General features: G+C 42.9%; 1 protein-coding gene across 27 annotated transcripts in view; it reads left to right on the top strand.

The window, feature by feature from the left end:
• The window catches only part of akap9 (A kinase (PRKA) anchor protein 9), a 141,025-nt gene that overhangs the window by 93,899 nt on the left and 20,885 nt on the right, over nt 1-26,241 (top strand). For 5 of the 27 annotated variants that reach the window (XM_021572164.3, XM_021572165.3, XM_021572173.3 and 2 more), the window contains 16 exons: nt 1,351-1,513; nt 7,629-7,723; nt 8,642-8,759; nt 10,034-10,072; nt 11,042-11,274; nt 11,541-11,660; nt 14,425-14,445; nt 15,749-15,916; nt 16,635-16,739; nt 17,088-17,240; nt 21,252-21,338; nt 21,804-22,850; nt 23,055-23,195; nt 23,289-23,333; nt 23,503-23,619; nt 23,813-23,857. In XM_021572164.3, coding sequence (XP_021427839.3) covers nt 1,351-1,513; nt 7,629-7,723; nt 8,642-8,759; nt 10,034-10,072; nt 11,042-11,274; nt 11,541-11,660; nt 14,425-14,445; nt 15,749-15,916; nt 16,635-16,739; nt 17,088-17,240; nt 21,252-21,338; nt 21,804-22,850; nt 23,055-23,195; nt 23,289-23,333; nt 23,503-23,619; nt 23,813-23,857 — 2,697 coding nt within the window. The remainder of the gene's footprint in view (nt 1-1,350; nt 1,514-7,628; nt 7,724-8,641; nt 8,760-10,033; nt 10,073-11,041; nt 11,275-11,540; nt 11,661-14,424; nt 14,446-15,748; nt 15,917-16,634; nt 16,740-17,087; nt 17,241-21,251; nt 21,339-21,803; nt 22,851-23,054; nt 23,196-23,288; nt 23,334-23,502; nt 23,620-23,812; nt 23,858-26,241) is intronic. The other 22 variants (XM_021572166.3, XM_090208736.1, XM_090208742.1 and 19 more) reach the window with 9 other exon arrangements.

The following is a 26,241-nucleotide window of genomic DNA, read 5'->3' on the forward strand; positions in this document are numbered from 1 at the left end:
GTTGATGTTGCTTCCAGTGGCAGTTTGAAACTCGGTAGTGATATTGCAACCGAAGACGGATGATTTTTGGCAAGCTTCAGCACTCGTCTGTCCCTTTTCTGTGAGCTTGTGTGGTCTACCTCTTGTTGGTCCTAGACGTTTCCAATGTTGGTCCTAGATGTTTCCACTTCACAATAACAGCACTTACAGTTGACCGGGGCAGCTCTAGCAGGGCAGAAATTTGACAAACTGACTTGTTGGAAAGGTGGCATCCTATGACGATGCCACTCCGAAAGTCACTGAGCTCTTCAGTGAGGCCAATGTTTGTCTATGTAGATTGCATGGCTGTGTGATTGATTTTTTTATACACCTGTCAGCAACTGCAGTGGCTAAAATTGCCGAATCCACTAATTTGAAGGGGTGTCCACATACGTGTGTGTATATATTGTGCAAGTCAGTGGTTTATTGCAGAAGAGCAATTCCATGCTAATTCAGCCAGGATAGAAGGCTTTTGTGAACACGGCACAGTGCAACGTCTACTAGACCTGTCATCTGTTTTCAAAGTTAAAGGGCTAAGAATTAAATGACAGGTCATACATGTTGTTAGTTTACTAATTTTAGCTATGCAGGTTCTGTATGTGAGTATTTGAAGCGAGTGAGAAAATATTTACTCTGTCATGTTGTGCCACTGTACAACTCAGGACTTACCACTGAACTGTATACGGCTAACCTTCTCCACACCTCTTTGTGCATTGCCCTGTAGTTGTTTTTGGATTCCCTACTCATTTAAGCATAGTCACACAGGCCGTGTGTGTTGTGAACCCTCTGTGTATCTTATGTGCTAGTGTAGTTTTGTTTCACCCATTATCCTTAAGTGGGCCTACTGCTTTGATTGATTGGTCCTCATTTTTTACTTTCACTTTGGACACTAACTGGAAACTATGACTGGTGATCATAAAATATTCCCATTATACCTACTGTCACAAGGCTCAGCATATTGTCCGTAGAGAGAGGTTATGTCCGTAAATGACAGCAGAGTATTCATTCATTCATGACATGGGATATATTTAATAATATGCCATGTGCCATTTTAGCAGATTATTTTATCCAAAGCAGTTTACAGTGCACTGAGTGTATATACATTTGTTTGTACATGTGATCCCAGGAGCATTCGAACCCACAACCCTGGTGTTGCTAGTGCCACACTCTTACAAACTGAGTCAGTCTATGTGGACAAACTTACTTTAAGGCTTTGTGTATCTAAATTTTTTTATTCAGAATTATTCTCCATCTCAAGTATTTCCTCAAATGCTCTTTGATCACTAAAGTAATGGTCTTTGTCTCGCCACCTATCTTCCCAACCCTGATCAGCTGGAACATGCGCAGATCACCCAGACGGAGCTGATGCGCGAGTCCTTCCATCACAACCAGGAGATTGGTGATCTTCTGAGGCGGCAGGAGGATCTGCAGGAAAGGCTGGGGGAGGAGGGGCGTGCCCGTGAGCAGCTGGCCCTGGAGCTCCACAGGGCAGAGGGTGAGTGGGGGGGGTTGTTTTTAAATTTGGGTGGGTGGGTGTGTGGAGGGCAGTGAAAGTGTGTGTCTGGGGTGTTTGTGGGGGATGGTGTGTTTTGGTGAGTCAGGTGGCTAGGGAATCTGTGGGTGAAAGGGAAAGTGAATATATGGGGTGTGGGTGGGTGAGTTTGTTCAATCCCCAAAAGTCCCCTCAAGGATAGTAAAACAAGGAAAAACATCTGATACGTCTTCATTTGACATGCGACTCGCAGTAAAAAAAAATGTATTTAAAAAAATATTAAATACACACAGTCAAATGTAGCTGGCCAAATAAGATAGTAAATGTTGCTGCCTCCACATTTGGTTTGCATTAGCTTTGTTTCTTGACTCACACACAGGGTAGAAGGACATTCTCATTCACGGACTCGTACACAAACAAAACATCACCCAGATTTCACGTGACCTGCAGCATTAGCCTACATATTTCAACATGCATTTCAGGCTTTCGAAGATGCCTCCAACCCAAATGATGCCTCGTCTTCCTCCGTTGTGTTTGCTCTTCCATCCACGTATTCAAACATTGTTAATGTCAAGCCGAAATAATGCCCTCCTTTTGTCCTGTCTAATTCACTCTGTAATACCTAGCTCCTGGTGTGGTGTGGAAAACTGGTTTCAATGAAGATTGAGGAACAGGCTTGCTTTTGCTTGAATTCTGAATAATGTTCCATTCTGGCAGAAACCATTAGCCAGGCTCTGAGGCCACTCAAGTCTCTCAGGGGGAGTTAGGATGTATTTCTGTATTATGTTTTGCAGAGGATAGGTTTACCATAGAGCATTAGAGAGAGACGTAGGCATATAGGAAATGTAATGGCATCGTGATGCCATTGTGGACAATTGTAGCAAGAGGGGTGTGTTGATACAATTCTGAGCAAAGATTACCCATTTGGTAAAAGAGTGTTGGCCTTTTATAAAATTGTCTTTAATGCAAGAAAGGTGATGTGTGTGGCAGGGTCAGCACCGTGGTTAGTTTGTTTTGCAGCTTGATTGATGGTGTTCTGTTTGCACCTAATTGTACTCAATCGGTTTCCATGAGACAGAGACAACAGATTCTCTCATGAGACTAGGAAAGGAAATGGGATACCTAGTCAGTTGCACAACTGAATGCATTCAACCGAAATGTGTCTTCTGCGTTTAACCCAACCCCTCTGAATCAGAGGTGCAGGGGGCTGCCTTAATCAACATCCAGGTGATTGGCGCCCGGGGAGCAGTTGTAGTTGGGGGTTGACTGCCTTGCTCAAGGGCAGAATGCCAGATGTTTCCACCCTCCACCACTGGCTCTGGGATTTGAACCTGTAATTTTTAGGTTACTGGCCCAAAACTCTTAACTGCTAGGCTACCTGCCACCCCTAGAGCCTTGTGCTTTTCATTCTTAAGGGATTCCATCCCAAAGGTGAGAAAATGAGATTTGATCAGTCAAGGAAATAAGTGCTAAAAACATGTTGGCTCACTATTTAAAAAGAAGATTGAAAACAAGTGATAAGATGACAAATAGCTGAGTTTTGGCGCCGGTACAGACGACTAGCGCTAGCTAACGCTACCTAGCAACAAAACAAATAATTATAATATATAATATATTTGAGTCAAAGTAATATATATGGTCCAAAATAATATTGTGAAATGTGTGCTGATGACACCCCCCCCCCCATCACTATCCAGAGGGCAAAACTGCCATTTCTAGTTGGAATGAGATCACGTCAACCAGTTTTGACTGTTGCTGTACCAGGTAGGAGGGTGAAGCCAGGAGGCCATCACAAGCTTCCAGTGTTAGGCTACATCAGACATAATCGGATATTATCAAGATGTGTACAGGCTTCATGACTGTGGCTTAATACAATGACGCGATACTTAAGACCGGAGCCATCTCATCAGTAGTCAAATATCACCTTTTATTTTTGTCAAGATTTATTATGAAAGATAACTTCCTTGAGAGAGTGAATTGATGGTTGGTGGATTGATTCTGACAATCAACATCTTATGACCATCGGAATGCAGATCCAAGAGTGCTGAGTTTCTGGTGAACGGCCAAGTTCTCATCTTGCCACGAGCTGCAGCATTCCAAGTTTCAGCGTATGAGTTAGTTATTATGAGTTATTGTTTGAACTACTCTGATGTGGTTTTAGTTCTGGTTGCTGACATGGAGCATAGTTACAAGTGATCAATTAATATACTGTTGTTGTGCTTGTAAAACTTGACAATTTAACACGCAAACAACATTTATAAAGATGACGCTAGCTAGGTTTCCATCCAATTGGCAACAGATTTGCATGCGAATATACATAAAAAACAATATGCACATTTTCCCACCAGAGAAGTTCCATCAAATTGAATTGTTGCGGATAAAAGGCTGCGCGTGATGAGTTAGTGGGCATAAAAATAACTTTTACGGTTATATTTCCATTTACCGAATTAAAAAAAAAAATAATATAGGTTAAATGAGTTTCCACTATGGTTTTGTCACAAAAAATGTTGCATTGGTCTTGGCATGTAATAATCAGAACTTAAATAGTAATTGTAAGTAAAAATGTGTTCTTATGACTCGCCTGGATTAAGGTTCAATGAAAAAAAAAAAACATTTGTATTTTGTTTTGTCAACATTTGTAAAGTTTACGGACAAATGTGTTGTTTCCATAAGGGCTGTTTATTCAATATGTACTTTACTCACATAAAAAGGTTTGATGGAAACCTGGTTAGTGACAGCATTATGCAGAAGGCTTTCTTGGGAGTGGTCTCATCCACTGCAAATTGTGAATTTTGGGGATGGTACTAAGGTACATTCATTTGTTGTGAAAATGTGTTTACCACTATAACGTGGGCTCGTATACTTTTGTAGTAATAACATCATTCACAAAGACACAAGGGTAGAGCCACCCATTCAAATGATTTGTTGAGTTTACGGTAAACAAAGAGATCAGAATGAGGCGCAGCAAGCTTAACACACATCAGCACAACATTGTGATTGGAAGAACATCAGACAGTCATCTATGATTAAGCGTATTAACTTCACCTCTTTAGTCTAGCTGCTACATACTAGTACTAGATAGAGATTACTAATGAAATTCTATCAGATCTTTGGGAACATTGCTAGTGTGCAGTCATGTCTTCCAAACAGATTTATCATCAACTGAATTTACATGCCAGTAGTGCATTTATCTAGTGACCTGTAACAAGGGTAATAATAGCATTTTTAAATGTGTTTGTTGGCAGCATAGCCCTCTATAGTACACTCTGTCAAGCAAAATGGGTCAGGACATTCTGCCTGTGTTTGTTTGTTTGTTTGTCTGAATATTTGTTTGCGTTAGGGCTTGGCGATGATATCAAATTCATTTGATTAGTTCTAATTTATGTTTTAGCGTCTTGTTCCAAATGCCTGTATTACAAGAATTGAGGTTTTACTTGTTTTAAAGTTTGTATTTTTGAGTGTGTGTTTTTGGTCTCGTCTCTTTCACTCCTTCTGTGTTGTGTGCACTGTGCACCTACCCACTCGCACACAGACACCCCTCCCCCTGTCACTCACAACAACAAGAGATTAAAGATAATTTATTTCTCTGACAACAAGCAGTTTCAACTCGCTATTTGTAGTTGAGGTTTGGTCCGACATAATCGGTCATATGTACACCGAAAAACATTGAGACATTTTACTGTATTAGAGGAGAACTTACCCTTAATAACAATATCCTTTTTAGGTCTCAACTCTAATGTTGGAACAGTACAGACCCTACTTAGACAGGAGTGTTAATGCACATGATTGTGGAAAATTCATACTCAGTTTCTGTCACACGCAGTTGTCTAGTTTTTGTTTTATGAATGTGCAATGAGAGAATATTTTTCTTATTTGAACATGTTTTTAAAATAAATGACTGAACCATTATTTAACTAGGCAAGTCAGTTAGAACAAATTTTTATGAAAGGCCTCCTGCGGGGACGGGCCTGGGATTAAAAAATAAATAAAAATATAGGATAAAACACACCTCACGACAAGAGACACTACATTAAGAGAGACCTAAAACAACAACACAACAACAACATGGTAGCAGCACAAAACATGGTACAAACATTGGGCACAGACAACCACACAAAGAGCAAAAAGGCAGAGACAAAAATACATCATGTGAAGCAGCCACAACTGTCAGTAAGTGTCCATGATTGAGCCTTTGAATGAAGAGATGGAGATAAAACAGTCCAGTTTGAGTGTTATTTGCAGTTCGTTCCAGTCACTAGCTGCAGCGAATTAAAAAGAGAAGCGACCCAGGGATGTGTGCACTTTGGGGACCTTTAACAGAATGTGACTGGCAGAATGGGTGTTGTATATGGAGGATGAGGGCTGCAGTAGGTATCTCAGATAGATAAGCGGGAGTGAGGCCTAACCAGTGGGTCTTGCGACAAGTATACAGAGATGGCCAGTTTACAGAGTAGTGTAGAGTGAAGTGATGTGTCCTATAAGGAGAATTGGTGCCAAATCTGACGTCCGAATGGAGAGCACCCTTACCTGCCGATCTATAAATTGTGTCTCTGTAATCTAGCATTGGTAGGATGGTCATCTGAATCAGGGTGAGTTTGGCAGCTGGGGTGAAAGAGGTGCGATTACGATAGAGGAAACCAAGTCTAGATTTTAACCTCAGCCTGCAGCTTTGATATGTGCTGAGAGAAGGGCAGTGTACCGTCTAGCCATACTCCCAAGTACTTGAATGAGGTGACTACCTCAAGCTCTAAACCCTCAGAGGTAGTAATCACACCAGTGGGGAGAGGGGCATTCTTCTTACCAAACCACATTACCTTTGTTTTGGAGGTGTTCACGTGTTCAGAACAAGGTTAAGGGCAGAGAAAGCTTGTTGGACACTAAGAAAGCTTTGTTGTAGAGCGTTTAACACAAAATCCTGGGAGGGGCCAGCTGAGTATAAGAATGTATCATCTGCATATAAATGGATGAGAGAGCTTTCTACTGCTTGAGCTATGTTGTTGATGTAAATTGAGAAGAGCGTGGGGCCAAGGATCGAGCCTGGTGGTACTCACTTTGTGACGGGCAGTGGCTGAGACAGCAGATGTTCTTATCCAGGGAGGCAACTTGAGTTCAACATCTAAACAGTCTATGTTGTTAAAACAGTTGGAGATGGACAGGAGGGTGTATTCTTCATAACAATTTAACTGTTCTACTTTGTTAGCAAGCAAATAGATCTAAGTTGGCTAGACTTTAAATATAAAGATTAGCTGGCTACTCACTTGCAGTTGGCTTGTGCTTGAGAGATTGTTTGGGACCTGTGTTAAATTTATATAATGCCTGCTAACAGAAGTTGGTAATTATTAGTGAGTGTGCATTGTGCTTGGTTCTGGTGAGATTTGTAATTTTAAAAAAAAGGGCATTTTCATATATAGCTGTGAAAGTCAGATCAGTGATTATTGCAAAAAAACAGCTTAAACTATTTTAATAAAATAATTACATTTGATAAAGACCATTATTATTGGGTCTTATGGTTGAAGGCTATCATTTAGGATAATATACTTTTACAAGTCCAGAATTCATTTGATTATTCCTGACGGTTTGAAATGCAGTGAATTGACCTTTAATTGTGCAGCAAAGCTTATTTAGAGAGAAGAACAAAAGGTGTGTGTGTATGTATGTATATATGTATATATATATATATCGTAAATTGCCCATAAGCTTGAGAAAATCGAGATATGATTTTTAGGCCGTATCGCCCAGCCCTAGTTTGTGTACTTATCTTACTGATATCTGCCTATCTACTGTTTTACAGTGAGAAAAATGTAAAAGTAAAAATTTTTCAGAGTTCTCAAATTGACATCCAAAATAGCAATTGTCCAAGAAATATACATCAATTGTTGATTTCTTACTTTGTGACAAAAATGATGCATCATGAGAATGGCTGCAAGTATTCAGATAATCATGTGGTTCCCTTTTTTCATTCTATTTATTGGATATTGGTAGAGGTCAATATCGTCCGATAGTACCGGTGAACCGATATATTGGTTGGGCTCTAACTGTGTGTGACGTGTTAACGTGTCATTCAACGATCGCTAAATCTATATATTAATACTCCCTCTCCTCTCTCTCTCCCCCTTAGGCCTGATCGATGGCTACACGGGTGAACGGGCCGCGCTGGAGGAGGAGTTGCGTCAGAAGGAGGAGCTACAGCTAAGCCTGGAGCAGGAGCTGCAGGTGAGACACAGGCCCAGTCTACAGCCACCATTATCGCTGTGTTTTATAACCGTTGAGGGTGACGTGCTCTGTCCACTACCCAGCTAGCAGTCTTTGTCATAATGATGAAATTTCAACCAGTAATGCCTGCTAGGTAGGATTGCAATGCTACTGGTAGTTTACCAAAGTTGCCGTAATCTTCAGTAAACCTTGGTCATTTATACTTGAACTTTTTTTAAATGTATTTATTTATAGTGTTCTTTTTTTATATCAGCCTCCATATTGTCCATTAGTTTCTAATAGATAGATCATATGGTTGAAGAGAAAATAACATCATTTATTGAAAAAAAGCTTCTAATCAGCAATGGCATTATTTTCAATTAACTCTGCAACTCTTCCAACTATTTATTTTTTTCACTGAAACCATAATATTAAGTTGATGGTTTTAAGTTGATGGATTTATATTTAGGATGATATTTTACAGCTTTCATTATAGTTTTTATTTGAAAATCATCGTGTTTAATTTAATATATTTTACATGTGATAAAGACATACCGTGGGCCAGAGATAATTAGAAACCTGTAAAAATATGAAGTACCCAAAAGGGCCACTAGATGTCCTGTGATGGATTACATAAAATCCTTGAAAGATACCAAAATTCTGCAGGTTAACTGGTAAGTTTCCATTAATATACCCTACATTTGCAAACCTAATACTAGGTAAATATTTTTTGTCCAATATATCTCAACCACTATGCAGATTTAAAGAAAACGTTGGACAATTATGTTTCAAATTGTTTCCCATCTGTTTAAAATGTTACCGGGATGTCGGGCAACTTCGCACACTGCAAAGGCAGTTTTTGTGTGTCTGAGTTAGTATTTTTAATTGGCTAACCACATTGTCAACCTGCCTCTAACTAAATGTCATTGGCTCCTGCAGGTGACAAGCAGCCGTCTACACGAACTGGAGCAGGAGAGGCTGCAGATGCAGGAGGAGCGAGAGATACTGTCACGGCAACAGGATGCCATGAGGGAGCATGCCGGCCCGCGCGAGTTACGTATGTACCCCACCACTTATTTTCTTGTTGGATCTGAATGGAACAAAATATACAGTTTGACAAACATTCAAATATTGCTTGTGTTCACCTAATACCTTTTTGCAATGTTGGTTAGAGCCTGTAGGTAAGCATTTCACTGTAAGGTCTGTATTCGGCACAAGTGACAAACTTTGATTTGATTGGTTTTCTAGACCGTGAAATAATGGTGAGAATGTTATCTTCATATCATGTAAAGTGTATTGGATATGCGCAATGCCTATTCCAATAGAGATGCTCAAAAACATGCAGTTGGTGATACTCAAGAGCTATGACTACATATTTCTATGACATCACTACTCCAAAGAGTGGGCAGAGTGGAGTGGGGGTTGTATCATTGAAATAGAAATACTAGCATTACTGAGAGAAACCCCTCAGGCCATGGCAATTTGACATGTCCGTTCTAGTAATTATATTTCTGTGGGTCTTATGACGAAGATAAAACAGGCCCATGTTATTTTGCATACAGAAGGTTGGTGTATTTCCTTGATTAGATCTACATTTGATTATTTGTGTGACTCATTGTCATCATCATTATCATCACACACTGTGTCAGCTTAAGAGTAGCCACTCATTGTTATCATCTTATCACTCAATGACTTTTTAACGAAATCCTTGTACTTTTAATTTATATACTCTGTTATTACTGTGCTTTACTGAATTCCTATAGAAACGGTGACCGTGGTGATTCATTCATGTTGTAATGAAGTTTGCAATTGATCATTGTTTTTGATGGAAATCCTCTGGGATAAAACGGAATCCTGGAACACATGTACTGTAACTGACAAAAGTCTCACCTGGGTTGTGTTCATTAGGCACCAAACGTAATGAAGTGGACTGAAATGGGGAGGAACTACCTTGATTTGAACAATGACACACTTGTTTTCCTTTGCAAAATATTTTTTAAGCATTTTCCGATGCATTACCTCTTTCCAGTACTATTTCAAGGTATTCCATAGGTTAATGAACAATCCATAAGGAAATGGCAAGTATACAGCAAGGACATGAATTCAATGTACAGGGAGCCATTTCAGTAACACCTCACTCCTGCTCTCACCTCACTGCATTGGCTTATCCATCCTCTTCCGACACAGCTTTAACCAATACCATGACAGCACATGCAGGGAGGCCCCGCCCTCTTGTTTTCACCTCTCGCATCCTTTCTCCTCCAGTCTTCCTCCTTTTTATGACAAAACAAGTGCATGTTGAAATACTGTGCTTTCTTATTCCTCCCATAGGCCTAGTTGAAGCTGCAGTCGATGCAGCACCTGAAGCAGGTGTGTCCCACATCAGAGCATGGCCAGTCTATCTATGTTACCTTTTAGTCTCTAGTCGATTGGCACTTATATATATATATTTTTTAACCCCCAAATACAGCAACTCACAAAAAAATGTTGGCGCTTGCTATGGGCTCACTCACTCAGTCACTAACCCTTGCTTACGCTTTTTCTTTTTTGATTCACTTTTCTACGTCATGGTTTGTCATGTTAATGTCTTATGGGTCAGTGTGATCATTCTCATTTGATTTATGATTGAGCATGATTGAAGGAATCGGATAAGCTATATTTTGATACGTTGATACTGTAAGCGTAAGTATTTCCTCATTGGCAATCATCTTTGCTCCTAGAGTTTAGCTCACCCTAACCTTACTTCACATTATCCATGCTAACAACGGGACAATGTCCACTACCTTTGGAGTTAAGATGATTGCTCAATTAGGAATTTGTCCCACCCCTTGCCTGCAATTGCATATGAGGCATGGATATTGCAATGTCTCAGCACTGTCTATGTGCTTGGTCTGTGGTTTGCACTCTCTTACCCTTTTATCTGTTGAACTAATACAATGAGGGTTTTGATCTCCTGGGTGAAGCAATGTTGGTTGGTTTAATGTTGGTTAAATGATAGCATCGGATTAGTATATGTTGGGAAGATACTGGGAGTGAGATTGATAGATATGTTATACGTGATGCTGAAATGGCAGACTGTTTTGGGGGCATTTTGTTAAAAGCGGCCATCTCAATAATGTCATAATTTTAAAATGAATAAAACACAATTTTATAACTTCTGAGACAAAAACCGCTGAATATACTTAGGTTTTACATTAATAGGCTGTAACTGAGTCCACAATAACTCCATCTCAGCATCCTGTCCATTGATCGAATGAAACCTGTCCAAAATCATTGACTCCTCCCCTCTAAAGCGACCTTATGTGTGACGCCTTCTGTCCTTCCCTCCCTTCCCCCCAGACCTCCTGGAGGAGACGGAGAAGCTGATGGCTGAGAAGGTAGAGGTGCAGCGGCAGGCAGAGAAGGAGAGTCTGGGCCTCCTGCACCAGGTGAAAACACTGGAGGCTGAGCTGGAGGAGCAGGTCAACCGGGTCATCGAGCTGGAGCATGCCCGCAAGACAGAGACCGGCGACCTGCTGCAGCAGATCCAGGCCCTGGAGAAACAACTGGAGAAGAACCGGAGGTTCCTGGATGTAAGAGAAAGAGGGGAAGGGAGAGATGAGGGAGGGGGGATGGATGCATGACTGGATGGATGAATATGGATAGAGAGATGGGAGAGATGGATTAATGGGGAGGGGTGGATGGGGGAGGACCTTAGGAATTACGTTGTTTTAAAGTATACAGATTTACACAAATGTTATATGAATGTGCATGTTGGTTATTGGGGATTAGGCAGTGCATAAGGTATTTCCCTTAGGCACTCTCCTTTAAAGGTTTGGTCTTAAAATCTGATCCCCAGGAGCAAGCCATCGACCGGGAACACGAGAGGGATGTCTTCCAGCAGGAGATCTTGAAACTGGAGCAGCAGCTAAAGAACAGCCAGAAGCAGCAGCCCGGCTCTGAACAAAGAAGCAGAGAGGTAACAATTCAGTTCCGCAATGGCCCCAGCATTGAGCCCTGTGGGACCCCACAGTCAGTTTCTCCCTCCTTTTCTTCTGTCACAATGGGAAAGGCAGTAATGTAGATGCTCAGCTTGTAAAAGTGGACTGTTGTAGCTTTTTACATGAGGACTCAGTGTCTTCCAGGACAATGGGGAGGTAGAATTTCCTATGGTTACCAGAATATGATCCCAGACTAGTTAAACTGGAACTGTTGCATCAACATGTATTGTGAAGGAAAATGTACGTATAGTATTTGCTGGATGGGGCTGTTTTTGTTGTGTTTTTTCCGGGCGAGGGTTGATTTGTCGATCATCACCATGGTAATTTATATTGAACTGAAAGGGGGTTGTGGATATGATGTGATTTGTAATGCATTTTGTAAAACTGTAGTATTTAAGGCTTTTTAATTGAATATTTTATTGGACATAATCGGTTTTAAGTGGTTTTGTCCGTGTCACTAAACACTTAATATATTTTGAGTCTTTCGAAAAAGCAGATTTCATGGCGAGGTTACTCTCACACTGTGTTGTAGCTACCTTTCTCAAGTAAATATCATTAGTTACAGTGGGGCAAAACAGTATTTAGTCAGCCACCAATTGTGCAAGTTCTCCCACTTAAAAAGATGAGAGAGGCCTGTAATTTTCATCATAGGTACACTTCAACTATGACAGACAAAATGAGGGGAAAAAAAATCCAGAAAATCACATTGTAGGACTTTTTATGAATTTATTTGCAAATTATGGTGGAAAGTAAGTATTTGGTCAATAACAAAAGTTTATCTCAATACTTTGTTATATACCCTTTGTTGGCAATGACAGAGGTCAAACGTTTTCTGTAAGTCTTCACAAGGTTTTCACACACTGTTGCTGGTATTTTGGTCCATTCCTCCATGCAGATCTCCTCTAGAGCAGTGATGTTTTGGGGCTGTTGCTGGGCAACACGGACTTTCAACTCCCTCCAAAGATTTTCTATGGGGTTGAGATCTGGAGACTGGCTAGGCCACACCAGGACCTTGAAATGCTTCTTACGAAGCCACTCTTTCGTTGTCCGGGCGGTGTGTTTGGGATCATTGTCATGCTGAAAGACCCAGCCACGTTTCATCTTCAATGCCCTTGCTGATGGAAGGAGGTTTTCACTCAAAATCTCACGATACATGGCCCCATTCATTCTTTCCTTTACACGGATCAGTCGTCGTGGTCCCTTTGCAGAAAAACAGCCCCAAAGCATGATGTTTCCACCCCCATGCTTCACAGTAGGTATGGTGTTCTTTGGATGCAACTCAGCGTTCTTTGTCCTCCAAACACGACGAGTTGAGTTTTTACCCAAAAGTTCTATTTTGGTTTCATCTGACCATATGACATTCTCCCAATCTTCTTCTGGATCATCCAAATGCTCTCTAGCAAACTTCAGACGGGCCTGGACATGTACTGGCTTAAGCAGGGGGACACGTCTGGCACTGCAGGATTTGAGTCCCTGGCGGCGTAGTGTGTTACTGATTTTAGGCTTTGTTACTTTGGTCCCAGCTCTCTGCAGGTCATTCAATAGGTCCCCCCGTGTGGTTCTGGGATTTTTGCTCACCGTTCTTGTGAACATTTTGACCCCACGGGGTGAGATCTTGCGTGGAGCCCCAGATCGAGGGAGATTATCAGTGGTCTTGTATGTCTTCCATTTCCTAATAATTGCTCCCACAGTTGATTTCTTCAAACCAAGCTGCTTACCTATTGCAGATTCAGTCTTCCCAGCCTGGTGCAGGTCTACAATTTTGTTTCTGGTGTCCTTTGACAGCTCTTTGGTCTTGGCCATGGTGGAGTTTGGAGTGTGACTGTTTGAGGTTGTGGACAGGTGTCTTTTATACCGATAACAAGTTCAAACAAGTGCCATTAATACAGGTAACGAGTGGAGGACAGAGGAGCCTCTTAAAGAAGAAGTTACAGGTCTGTGAGAGCCAGAAATCTTGCTTGTTTGTAGGTGACCAAATACTTATTTTCCACCATAATTTGCAAATAAATTCCCAAAAAATCCTACAATGTGATTTTCTGGATTTTTTTAAAACATGTTGTCTGTCATAGTTGAAGTCTACCTATGATGATAATTACAGGCCTCATCTTTTTAAGTGGGAGAACTTGCACAATTGGTGGCTGACTGAATACTTTTTTCCCCCACTGTATTACATTATGATATTTCTGCTGAGCATCATCGTAATCTTGACCACGGAGGTCTGTCTTTGCATTATCATGGCATCTGCTGTCATAACAGCTGTGACATATTGCTTGTCTCTGGTTTATTGTACGTCAATTGAGTTGTTGTGGCTTGTTTCAGCTAAAAGTCATTATCATAGCTCCACGTCTCTTTGACATGCTGTGGCAGTGTCTCTGCTTGCTGTTGCCATCAGCTGTGTTTTACATTAGTTACCATGCTGCTGTTCGTGTTCAGAGTCTTCAGCCGTATTATAGTGGCATGTGTTGTGGAAACGTTTCACTAAAAGTCACTCAGAGTTAGTTGAATTTAATTATAGTTGTCTCTTTTTAAACATCATTGTAGATACTGCACTGGCCTGTTTTTGCTAAGCTAAATGCATTTAGCGTTATCTCAGCAGCCTTTCTCTGCAATCATAATCTTAGCGCCATTCCTTCTCCCTCCACCTTCTCCTGTTAGTCACTGCTATGCTCATTAAAGGCCATTCTCTCTCCTTCTTTCCTCCTCTTCCCTCCTCTCTCCCTCTCTTTGCCTCTCCTATGGCAGGTGGATCAGCTGACCTCCCAGGTATTGCTATTAGTTGCATTGAAACAGCCTCTCTCATTAGCGAAACTCCATCAGTTGCATGGTAGCAACCTGTCATTGTAAACCACGTCAGATCCCCCCACTTTCCCTTCCTCTGCTCTCTTTCTCCTTTTTGTCCCTTTAAATATTCCTCTGTTCACCATAGCAGGTGGATCCGCTGCCCTCCCAGCTGTTAGTGCTGCTAGCATCATTGAAAAGGCTCTACTAATAAATATCATTAGCTGCACTAAAACCCCACCTCTCCCTCCCTCTTCCCCTATTTTTCTCCCTTTCTCTACCATGTAGCAGGTGTGGATCCTCTGACCTCATAGAATTGCTCCCGCTTACATTAATACTGCCGTTGTTCAGCCGCACCATAGCCAAGCCATCCTTGTTTCTCCTTCCCTTCTGCTCCTCCCCTCTGCTCCTCCCCTCTCCCACACGGCAGGTGGCTCAGCTAATCTAACAGCTATTGCTAGTAGCTAACATATACTGAAATGTAGCTTCTCTCATATTGAAGCATATCATCTATTCTGCATTTTGATTATTTTTTTAATCTAACTAGGCAAGTCAGTTAAGAACAAATTCTTATTTACAATGACGGCCTACCAAAAGGCAAATGACAGGTAGACTTTCTTTGCCATCCTCGCTGAAGCTCTCCTCATTCCCTCTACCCCTAGTGATGGAGGGGGAAAATCGCTACATTTAATTATCGTAGTATACTTTTTTTATATCAATGCTTAGACTCCAAGTATCGATTTGTAAAATACGCAATTTAAATTTTAATTTATTTTGTTACTTAGCATTAGCTAGCACTATTTGGCTCTACCTGTGCCAAAACTCTGGTATTTTTCATCCTATAGCTTCTTCTACATAGCTTCTTTCTAAATAGTGAGCCAACATGGTTCCAGCACTTTTATTTCCATGAACAATCAAAATCAAAATGTTCTCATGCGGTCTTTGAGCAATATGTTTGGAACATCAAATTGCAATTCGATTACAGTATCGAATAGCCATACAAATAGAATCACGAGAATTGCAATATATATCGTATCGGCACCTAAGTATCTGATAATATTGTACCGTGAGGTCCGTGGCAATTCCCAGCCCTACTACCCCCTCTTTCCCTCCCTCTTTTCCAAACGGCAGGTGGATCAGCTGACCTCCCAGTTACTGTGTTGTGTTGCTACTAGCTAGCCACATTGATACATTGAAGCTACAGACTGTACGATCCTCACTGAAAACCCCTCTTTCCCTCCTTCTCTCCTCCCGCTCATTTCTCCTCCTCAACCCTATCCTCTCCCAGGTGGATCAGCTGACCCAGCAGCTGAGGGAGAAGGCGGACTGGTGCAGCGAGCTGCTACTGGCGTCTGAGCAGCTGCAGCGCGAGGCGGGCGAGCGCAACGAGGAGATCGACAAGCTGGAGGGCCGCATCCGCGAGCTGGAGCAGGCTCTGCTGGCCAGCACAGAGACGGTGAGAGAGACAAAGGGGGGGAGGGGTGGAGAGAGACAGGGAGGAAGATGAAAAAGAGAGGAGAGGGACAATGGAGTGGGAATAGTTAATGATGCTGTGTTAATGTTAGCGGGGGTGTGTGAGTGAGAGAAGATGGAGTGTGTGACTGTTTCAGAATGAGAGTTTGTATGTTCTGGTTGAGTGTGAGAGAATGACAGCGTGAAGCTACATGTGTATATGGGTGTTTGTGTGTGTACATTAGTAAGAAAGGAGACTGTACAGACAGTCCCTGATGTCAGGGCTGAGAATGTGTGTGTGCGCCCATAATAATGAGTACTGCACCCAAGTACTGCACATATCAAACTCATTCCACGGAGTGCCGAGTGTTTGCTGGTTCTCACTCTACCCTTGTACTTCATTGATTAATTAAGTTCACTAATTACTAAGGAACCCCCCTCACCGCAGACACTCGGCCCTCCATGGAATGAGTTTGACACCCCTGAAGTACCGCAACCAATATCACTGTTGGCAGGCTGAAACACTGAGCAGTGAAAGAAATGTCCCCATAACTTGCTACTGCACAGATGATTAAGTGTATGAGATCGCAGCTACTGTATATGATGTATGGCTGTGCAGTTGTGTGTGTGTGTGTGCTTGCGTGTATTATTGTGTGTGTTCGCCACGCATGACCTGGTTGCTAAATAATAATATTGTGGCGTTGCGTGCATGTGTGTTTCAGGTGGAGGATAAGAGGCAGGATGTGTCTGTTAGTGGGCCTGGTGACTCCTCACTGGAGGCTCAGCTACAGACTGAAAGAGAGGCACTGGACAGGAAAGAGAAAGAAGTAATGTATTAGACTTATGGGGGGTTTCTTTCTTTCACATGTTTGGAAGGGAATATATAAGTAGCCAATCCAGCAAAGTGTCAAAGCTAGCCAGCAAAAATCTTGATTGGTTATCACGCCCCCAATGATTTACACAAAATGGGCCATTCCTCTGCTTGTTGCATCCCTTTGCCTGCCATCTTTCACCTCGCCTCAAATCACACTCCTTCAATTACCAATGATGTACACAAGACAGGTCCCCACTTGGATTTCAAGTCCCCTGTTCATGTGTCGATGCCCTGGTCCTCAGTTAAACAAGAACACACAACACGCCAGCCTGACTCCCCCCTTCCCACTCCTCCCCTCCAGATCAGTAACCTGGAGGAGCAGCTTGAGCAGTTCCGGGAAGAGCTGGAGAACAAGAGTGAGGAGGTGCAGCAGCTCCACATGCAGCTGGAGATCCAGAGGAAGGAGCTGAGCACCCAGCAGCAAGACCTGGAGACCAAGGACAGCATGCTCCAGGTAACCGGCCAGTACATAGCTAGGCTAGCATGTAGGTAGCCTTTGTCCCCATACAGCTAGGCTAGCATGTAAACTCAGCAAAATAAGAAAAGTCCTCTCGCTGTGAACTGCATTTATTTTCAGCAAACTTAACAGGTGTAAATATTTGTATGAACATTACAAGATTCAACGACTGTGACATAAACTGAACAAGTTCCACAGACATGTGACTATCAGAAATTTAATAATGTGTCCCTGGACAAAGGGGAGGGGGGGGGGGGGGTCAAAATCAAAATTAACAGTCTATCTGGTGTGGCCACCAGCTGCATGAAGTACTGCACTGCATCTCCTCATGGACTGCACCAGATTTGCCAGTTCTTGCTGTGAGATGTTTCCCCACTCTTCCACCAAGGCACCTGCAAGTTCCCGGACATTTCTGGGGGGAATGGCCCTAGCCCTCAACCTCCGATCCAACAGGTCCCAGATGTGCTCAATGGGATTGAGATCATGCTCTTTGCTGGCCATGGCAGAACACTGACATTCCTGTCTTGCAGGAAATCACGCACAGAATGAGCAGTATGGCTGGTGGCATTGTCATGCTGGAGGGTCATGTCAGGATGAGCCTGCAGGAAGAGTACCACATGAGGGAGGAGGATGTCTTCCCTGTAACGCACAGCGTTGAGATTGCCTGCAATGACAACAAGCTTAGTCCGATGATGCTGTGACACACCGCCCCAGACTGTGACGGACCCTCCAGACACAAATCGAGTACAGGCCTCGGTGTAACGCTCTTTTTTTTCTTCAACGATAAATGTAAATCCGACCATCACCCCTGGTGAGACAAAACCGCGACTCGTCAGTGAAGAGCACTTTTTGCCAGTACTGTCTTGTCCAGCGACAGTGGGTTTGTTCCCATAGGCGAAGTTGTTGCCAGTGATGTCTGGTGAGGACCTGCCTTTACAACAGGCCTACAAGCCCTCAGTCCAGCATTTCTCAGCCTGTTGCGGACAGTCTGAGCACTGATGGAGGGATTGTACGTCCCTGGTGTAACTTGGGCAGTTGTTGCTGTCCTGTACCTGTCCCGCTGGTGTGATGTTCGGATGTACCGATCCTGTGCAGGTGTTGTTACACGTGGTCTGCCACTGCGAGGACAATCAGCTGTCCGTCTGGTCTCCCTGTAGCGCTGTCTTAGGCGTCTCACAGTACGGACATTGCAATTTATTGCCCTGGCCACATCTGCAGTCCTCATGCCTTCTCGCAGCATGCCTAAGGCACGTTCACTCAGATGAGCAGGGACCCTGGGCATCTTTCTTTAGGTGTTTTTCAGAGTCAGTAGAAAGGCCTCTTTAGTGTCCTATGTTTTCATAACTGTGACCATAATTGCCTACCGTCTGTAAGCTGTTAGTGTCTTAACGACCGTTCCACTGGTGCATATTAATTTATTTATTATGGTTCATTGAACAAGCATGGGAAACTGTGTGTAAACCCTTTACAATGAAGATCTGTGAAGTTATTTAGATTTTTACAAATTATTTTTGAAAGACAGGGTCCTGAAAAGGGGACATTTCTTTTTTGTTGCTTAGTTTAGGTAGCCTTAGCCCCCTCACAGCTAGGCTAGCATGTAGTTAGCCTTAGCCACCACACAGCCAGGCTAGAACAGTACATCGGAAACTATTCAGACTCATTGACATTTCCCACATTTTGCTATGTTACAGCCTTATTCTTAAAAAATAAATCCCTCATCGATCTACACACAATACCCCATAATGACAAAGCAAACCATGTTTTTATAATCTTATTCCATAAAAAATATATATATATATACCTATATACAGTACCGTTCAAAAGTTTGGGGTCACTTAGAAATGTACTTGTTTGTGAAAGAAAAGCATTTTTTTGTCCATTAAAATAACATCAAATTGATCATAAATACAGTGTTAACATTGGTAATGTTGTATATGACTTTTGTAGCTGTAAACTGCAGACTTTTTTATGGATAATCTACATAGGTGTACAGAGGCCCATTATCAGCAACCATCATGCCTGTGTTCCAATGGCACGTTGTGTTAGCTAAAACTAAAAACAGTTTTCAGCTGTGCTAACATAATTGCAAAAGGGTTTTCTAATGATCAATTAGCCTTTTAAAATGATAAACTTGGATTGGCTAACACAACGTGCCATTGGAACACAGGAGAGATGGTTGCTGATAATGGGCCTCTACACCTATGCAGATATTCTATTAAAAAGTCAGCCGTTTCCAGCTACAATAGTCATTTACAACACTAACTATGACTACACTGTATTTCTGATCAATGTTATTTTAACGGACAAAAAAATCTGCAATTCTTTAAAAAAAAAAAAATGTTAAGTTGTACCAAAGGATACAAAATGTCAGAATAATAGTAGATAGAAATATTTTATTTCAGCTTTTATTTCTTCACTGATTTCCAGTGGGTCAGAAGTTAACATACACTCAATTAGACCTCCTTCCCAATGAATTTGATCCTGGATCAGTTGACATGCCGGTAAGTGAAATCGAACAGCTGATCAAGCTGTCGTGACCGAATGCTGCAGACTTAACGCATTCACAGGTCACTACGGAGGAGTTTTGGTTCCTGACTCAAAGGGAATACCTTGACGTCTCTCGCTGAGCATTAATGCCGGGTTCAAAACAACCGGGAGCTCGGAACTCAAATATCAGACTTCAGTACGTTCAAGACAACTGGGAACTCGGAAAGAACGAGCTCCGACTGTGAAAAAATTGGAAATCCAACTCTGGCCTCTTTCAAGAGCTTTGACTATTCGACCTAAAGATCACTTGCATCAAGATTTGACCTCCTATCCTTCAGGTTTCCTAGTTGTTTTTAAAGCATCATAAAACTCATCGTTGGCTGCCCTTTTTGTTAGCTAATGTCTGTGTGATGCTGGATTTAGTGCTCTCATTTGCATTAAAACCAAATGGGCCTGTCGATCCAGGTTGGATGAGACAGCAGAGATGCGTGCCCACTTTCAACCACGCCCCCTGACTTTGAGAAGCTCCGACACGACATGCGTCAAGCGCACCCATCTCTAGTGGTGGTGAGATAAGAGACATTATGTCAGACTAATTTGCAATTGACTGCCTCACATTAAAAGTATGTGATGGTGAGTTGAGGACAATCAGAAATACTGTTAGAATGTTTTTCAATTGACTGCCATAGGAATCCCTGTACTATAGGTAATCCTTAAAGCAGCAAGGTTGACACGTGGTATCCATCTGCTAAACAAAGCTACATAAAGATATATCAAAGGATAAAACAAGTGTGCTATTAACCGTTGCTACACTTCAAAAACATATTACGATGTTTATCGATACTGAAAAACCTGCTAGTAGATTAAGACCAATCATTTTATGTAGAATGGTTCATGTAGACTTCTCTTTTGGTCAAACTGATAGGTCTGCACCTGGGAAATGTTTGCAGCTAGCTAATAGATTAAAAAGAGTGTTAAGTGATAGAAACATTACATTTAACCTTTTTTTTAATTTCTAACTTACCTTTCGGTCTTTCTTTTTAACCTTTTGGAAATAAGTGTTAACAGACTGCACCGGTGCAAACTGGCCCCAATCAAGTGAATAGTCCGCTGTGACACTAACATAGTCCATTCTAAAAGACAACCCAACTTTAAAAATGGCTAATATGGACTCCTCTAGCTACAGTATATTACATAGACATTTCAGTTCCAATTTTAAATGAAAAATATACTTTTAAGATTTAATGTAGCTTTCATAAACCCGTTAGTTATAATGCCTGTATAGATGCTACAGAAGTAATTTACAAGCAAATGCTATATATATGCCACATTAGCCAAAGCACCAAATGTGGTACTTGTTGGGCTAATATTGTAGGGATAGGTAGTATCCCCACCCAAAGATAAAGAACCCCCCCCCCCTTTTAATGTTCCCTACTGTTTTAGTCCCAGTTTAAGGGTGATATTTTTTGTGTGTTGAGAGCCTGCAGATTATAATCTCCGACATATGATAAACTTTTGAAGGTGATGGAGGAGAAACACAGGGAAATAGCTCTTCTTAATGAGCAGATGGCTAAGCTTCAACACACGGAAACAGCCCCTGACAACAAGGTAACCCCATATACATATACGTTAGACAGACCACTTGTTCTTCTGTTCACATATATGTATATCTTTGTGATAGTGGATAAGTGTTTGTGTTGTGTGACAGCCGTTCCTTTTATTTAGTATTTTTGTTGTGGCGTAACCCACCATTTTATTTTAGGTTTTGGTAAGTAGGCCTCTGTTGTGTTGTGAATTTTTCTTTAAGTTGGCTTACTAAAGAGACACTTGGAACACCCTAGAATTGTCCAACGAATCATAATTGGTACCTGAAGTACCATTATTACAGTTGTCTCAACCAAACATTTTACCTGATTGGCTGAGACTCATATTATCTATCACATAAATATTATCAATAACTATAATGCCGTGGCACAACTGTGTCTCAGAGGTTTAACAGAAAGCATGAGCCGGTCTTTTTCCTCCACACATTCGTCCTTATTCCTACATTCACTGCTCTGTCCTTCCCTTCAGGAAATCAATGCGAGGGATGAGCTACTGCGAGATCTGGAGTCCCAGGTGGAGTGCATGCGGAGCGAGCAGCAGCGCCTGAAGAGGAACAGCGAGGAGGAGTTGGAACAGCTCAACGCCGTTATCGACAAGCTCCAGGAGGAGCTGGCCAACATTGAGCGGAAGCAGTTCTCAGAGATGGAAGAAGAGCTCAAGCGCCAGTTGGAGAGCCAAGTCGAAGGTCCCAGCAAGGAGGAGTATGACGAAATGAAGCAAAAGATGGACCTGGCCACACTAGAGCTGGACACCATCAAAGCCGAGCACTGCTCGCTGCTGGAGAGGTACCGATGCTTGCAGGAGAGCAGACTAGCATTAGCCGAGTCGGAAAAGGAGCTGTCGGACGACATGGCGATGGAGCTGCAAGATGCCCTGAGGGATAAGACGGCGGCGTTTGTAGTGGTGCAGGCTCAGATCCAGGCACTTGAGCAGAATGCCACCTCCAGGGTGAAGGAGCTAAGCCTTAGCGTCCAGAAACTTGAGGCCTGTGTCACAGAGAGAGACTCTAAACTGACCCGCTGCCGGTTCCTGGTGGAGCGGGCCCAGGAGGACGCTGACGACCTCCAGCGCAAGGTCCAGGACCTGGAGGACAAGCTGAGGGAGAGGGTGGCCACCGCGCTTGTCAGCCAGGCCCAACTGGGCGCCATCCAGCAACAGCTGCATCAATCGCAGCAGTCCAAGGGCCAGAGAGCCAAAGAATCCGTCCATCAGGATCCCAGGGGACAGATGGAGGTACCAGGCTTTGGGTTTGCAGGAATGTCCCGAGCAGTGGAGATCCAAGGAGCCAAACATGGCCCCACTGGGAAGGTGGTCCTCCTGACGGAGAAGCTCCGCGAGCTGGAGGTAGGCCTGAGCGGCATGCAGAAGGACCAAGAGCTGCAGAAGCAGTTACTCTCCAGCTCCGAGGAGGAGGTGCTGGAGTACGAGAAGAGGCTGGTCTTGCTCATGGACCTGCTCAATCAGATGAGGACGACCAAGCCTGTTGGACGCCAGAGAACATTTCCAGCCACAGAGGTAGTTAACTTTAGCCTTCACTATTGTCTCTGGGGTTAAGTTAGCTGTAGCCTGCACCGCATCCTATGAATTAGTTTTTGTGGGGTAGAGTTAGCCTGCTCTAGTTTCCATGGATGAATAAATTTGCTTACACCTACACTGCCTGGAGACGTTTTTCACAGGTTAAATGCTGACAAGCTGCTGTCTCTTTGAACTCTGAACCAGACTGCATCTTCTGGAGGCAACGAGCTGGCTGTGTCTGAGATTCTACAGGAGCTACAGAAGGTCAGGGACGAGGCTTCAGCCACCAAAGAACAGCTCAGCAGTTACAAGGAGAGCAGCAATAAACTCCAGCAGGAGCTCAAGGTATGTAATATCACCCTCAACAACCATGTTAGATTAATCCTCTGTTATTATTGCATGAGAGGGTGTTACAATTGTCACGTTTTACTTTTTTAGGCAAAAGAGGTCGCAATAGCCAACCTTCAAGAAGACCTTCAAAGGGTAATTAACTAATGTGAAAGGGAGTTCCTCCGATTGCCAGACACAGTACAATTCTACTTTGCCTCAGATTTGCTAAAGTATTGCAATACTTTCTTGTTCTTGACATTATCTTAAATCCATTGTCTTGAAATCCAAGTTTTAGAATTTCTAACATCTAACTATTCCCCAGGTGTCATCGGGAGGCAGTGAGGCGAAGATGTCTGAGCTCCATCGGGAGCTGAAGGAGGTCAAAGAGGAGCTCAGCAGCTACAGGGAAAGCTGTGACAAGCTACAGGAGCTTCTACGGGTATGAACACAGTCAGATTCAACCAGTGTTCAGCAAAGGAAAGAACTATGGGAGTCGCAGTCTTCCAGTGCCGAACTTCATTTGTTGATTTATTAATTGTCCATTTTGTGTGGATAACAGTACATTTTGAAAATGTTGACAATTTTAGTGATTAACCAATCTGACCATTTCATTTTTTTAAATTGTACCAAAGGAGGGAGAGATGACCATAACACATCTCAAGGGAGAACTCTACCGGGTAAGTACAGTTGAAGTCAGAAGTTTACATAAACCTTAGCCAAATACATTTAAACTCAGTTTTTCACAATTCCTGACATTTTAATCTTAGTAATAATTCCCTGTCTTGGGGCATCCCGGGTGGTGCAGTGGTTAAGGGTGCTGTACTGCAGCGCCAGCTGTGCCACCAGAGACTCTGTGTTTGCGCCCAGGCTCTGTCGTAACTGGCCGCAAACGTGAGGTCCGTGGGGCGGCGCACAATTGGCCTAGCGTCGTCCGGGTTAGGGAGAGGTTGGCCGGTAGGGATATCCTTGTCTCATCGCGCACCAGCGACTCCTGTGGCGGGCCGGGTGCAGTGCGCGCTAACCAAGGTTGCCAGGTGCACGGTGTTTCCTCCGACACATTTGTGCGGCTGGCTTCCGGGTTGGATGCGCGCTGTGTTAAGAAGCAGTGCGGCTTGGTTGGGTTGTGTATCGGAGGACGCATAACTTTCAACCTTCGTCTCTCCCAAGCCCGTACGGGAGTTGTAGCGATGAGACAAGATACCACGAAATTGGGGAGAAAACGGGGTAAAATTTTAAAAATTCCCTGTCTTTAAAAAAAAAAAAATATATATATATATATATATTTCACCTTTATTTATTTAACCAGGCAGGCAAGTTGAGAACAAGTTCTCATTTACAACTGCGACCTGGCCAAGATAAAGCAAAGCAGTTTGGCACATATAACAACACAGAGTTACACATGGAGTAAAACAAACATAGTCAATAATACAGTAGAAAAATAATATATACAATGTGAGCAAATGAGGTGAGATAAGGGAGGTAAAGGCAATAAATAGGCCATGGTGGCGAAGTAAATACAATATAGCAATTAAAACACTGGAATGGTAGATTTGACAGTAGATGAGTGTGCAAAGTAGAAATACTGGGGTGCAAAGGAACAAAATAAATAAATACTGTAGGGGAAGAGGTGGTAGTTTGGCCTATTTATAGATGGGCCATGTACAGGTGCAGTGATCTGTGAGCTGCTCTGACAGCTGGTGCTTAAAGCCAGTGAGGGAGATTACTGTTTTCAGTTTCAGAGATTTTTGTAGTTCGTTCCAGTCAATGGCAGCAGAGAACTAGAAGGAGAGGCGGCCAAAGGAAGAATTGGCTTTGAGATATACCTGCTGGAACGCGTGCTACGGGTGGGTGCTGCTATGGTGACCAGCGAGCAGAGATAAGGCTGGACTTTACCTAGCAGGGTCTTGTAGATGACCTGGAGCTAGTGGGATTGGCGACGAGGGCCAGCCAACGAGATTTAACTTTGGATTGGAGATGTTTTATTTGAGTCTGGAAGGAGAGTTTACAGTCTAACCAGACACCTGCAACAATTTCTGCAGATAATTTTAGAAAGAAAGAGTCCAGATTGTCTAGCCCGGCTGATTTGTGGGGTCCAGATTTTGCAGCTCTTTCAGAACATCAGCTGACTGGATTTGGGAGAAGGAGAAATGGGGAAGGCTTGGGCAAGTTGCTGTGGGGGGTGCAGTGCTGTTGACGGGGGTAGGGGTAGCCAGGTGGAATGCATGGCCAGCCGTAGAAAAATGCTTATTGAAATTCTCAATTATAGTAAATGTATCGGTGGTGACAGTGTTTCCTATCCTCAGTGCAGTGGGCAACTGGGAGGAGGTGCTCTTATTCTCCATGGACTTTAAAATGTCCCAGAACTTTTTTGAGTTTGTGTTGCAGGAAGCACATTGCTGCATGAAATAGCTAGCCTTGGCTTTTCTAACTGCCTGTGTATATTGGTTTCTAACTTCCCTGAAAAGTTGCATTTCACGGGGGCTGTTCGATGCTAATGCAGAACACCACAGGATGTTTTTGTGTTGGTTAAGGGCAGTCCGGTCTGGAGAGAACCAAGGGCTGTATCTGTTCCTGGTTCTAAATTTCTTGAATGGGGCATGCTTATTTAAGATGGTGATGAAGGCATTTTTAAAGAATAACCAGGCTTCCTCTACTGACGGGATGAGGTCAATATCCTTCCAGGATACCCGGGCCAGGTCAATTAGAAAGACCTGCTCGCTGAAGTGTTTCAGGGAGCATTTGATATTGATGAGTGGAGGTCGTTTGACCGCTGACCCATTACGGATGCAGGCAATGAGGCAGTGAACGCTGAGATCTTGGTTGAAAACAGGTGAATTTAGAGGGCAAGTTGGTTAGGATGATATCTATGAGGGTGCCCGTGTTTACGGCTTTGGGGTTGTACCTGGTAGCTTCATTGATAATTTGTGTGAGATTGAGGGCATCAAGCTTAGATTGTAGAATGACCGGGGTGTTAAACATGGCACAGTTTAGGTCACCAAGCAGCACGAGCTCTGAAGATAGAATGGGGGGCAATCAGTTCACATATGGTATCCAGAGCACA

This window comes from Oncorhynchus mykiss, chromosome 18 (genome assembly GCF_057628025.1).
Source record: "Oncorhynchus mykiss isolate SJ-2025 chromosome 18, ASM5762802v1, whole genome shotgun sequence".
NCBI classification, from domain to species: Eukaryota; Metazoa; Chordata; class Actinopteri; order Salmoniformes; family Salmonidae; genus Oncorhynchus; species Oncorhynchus mykiss.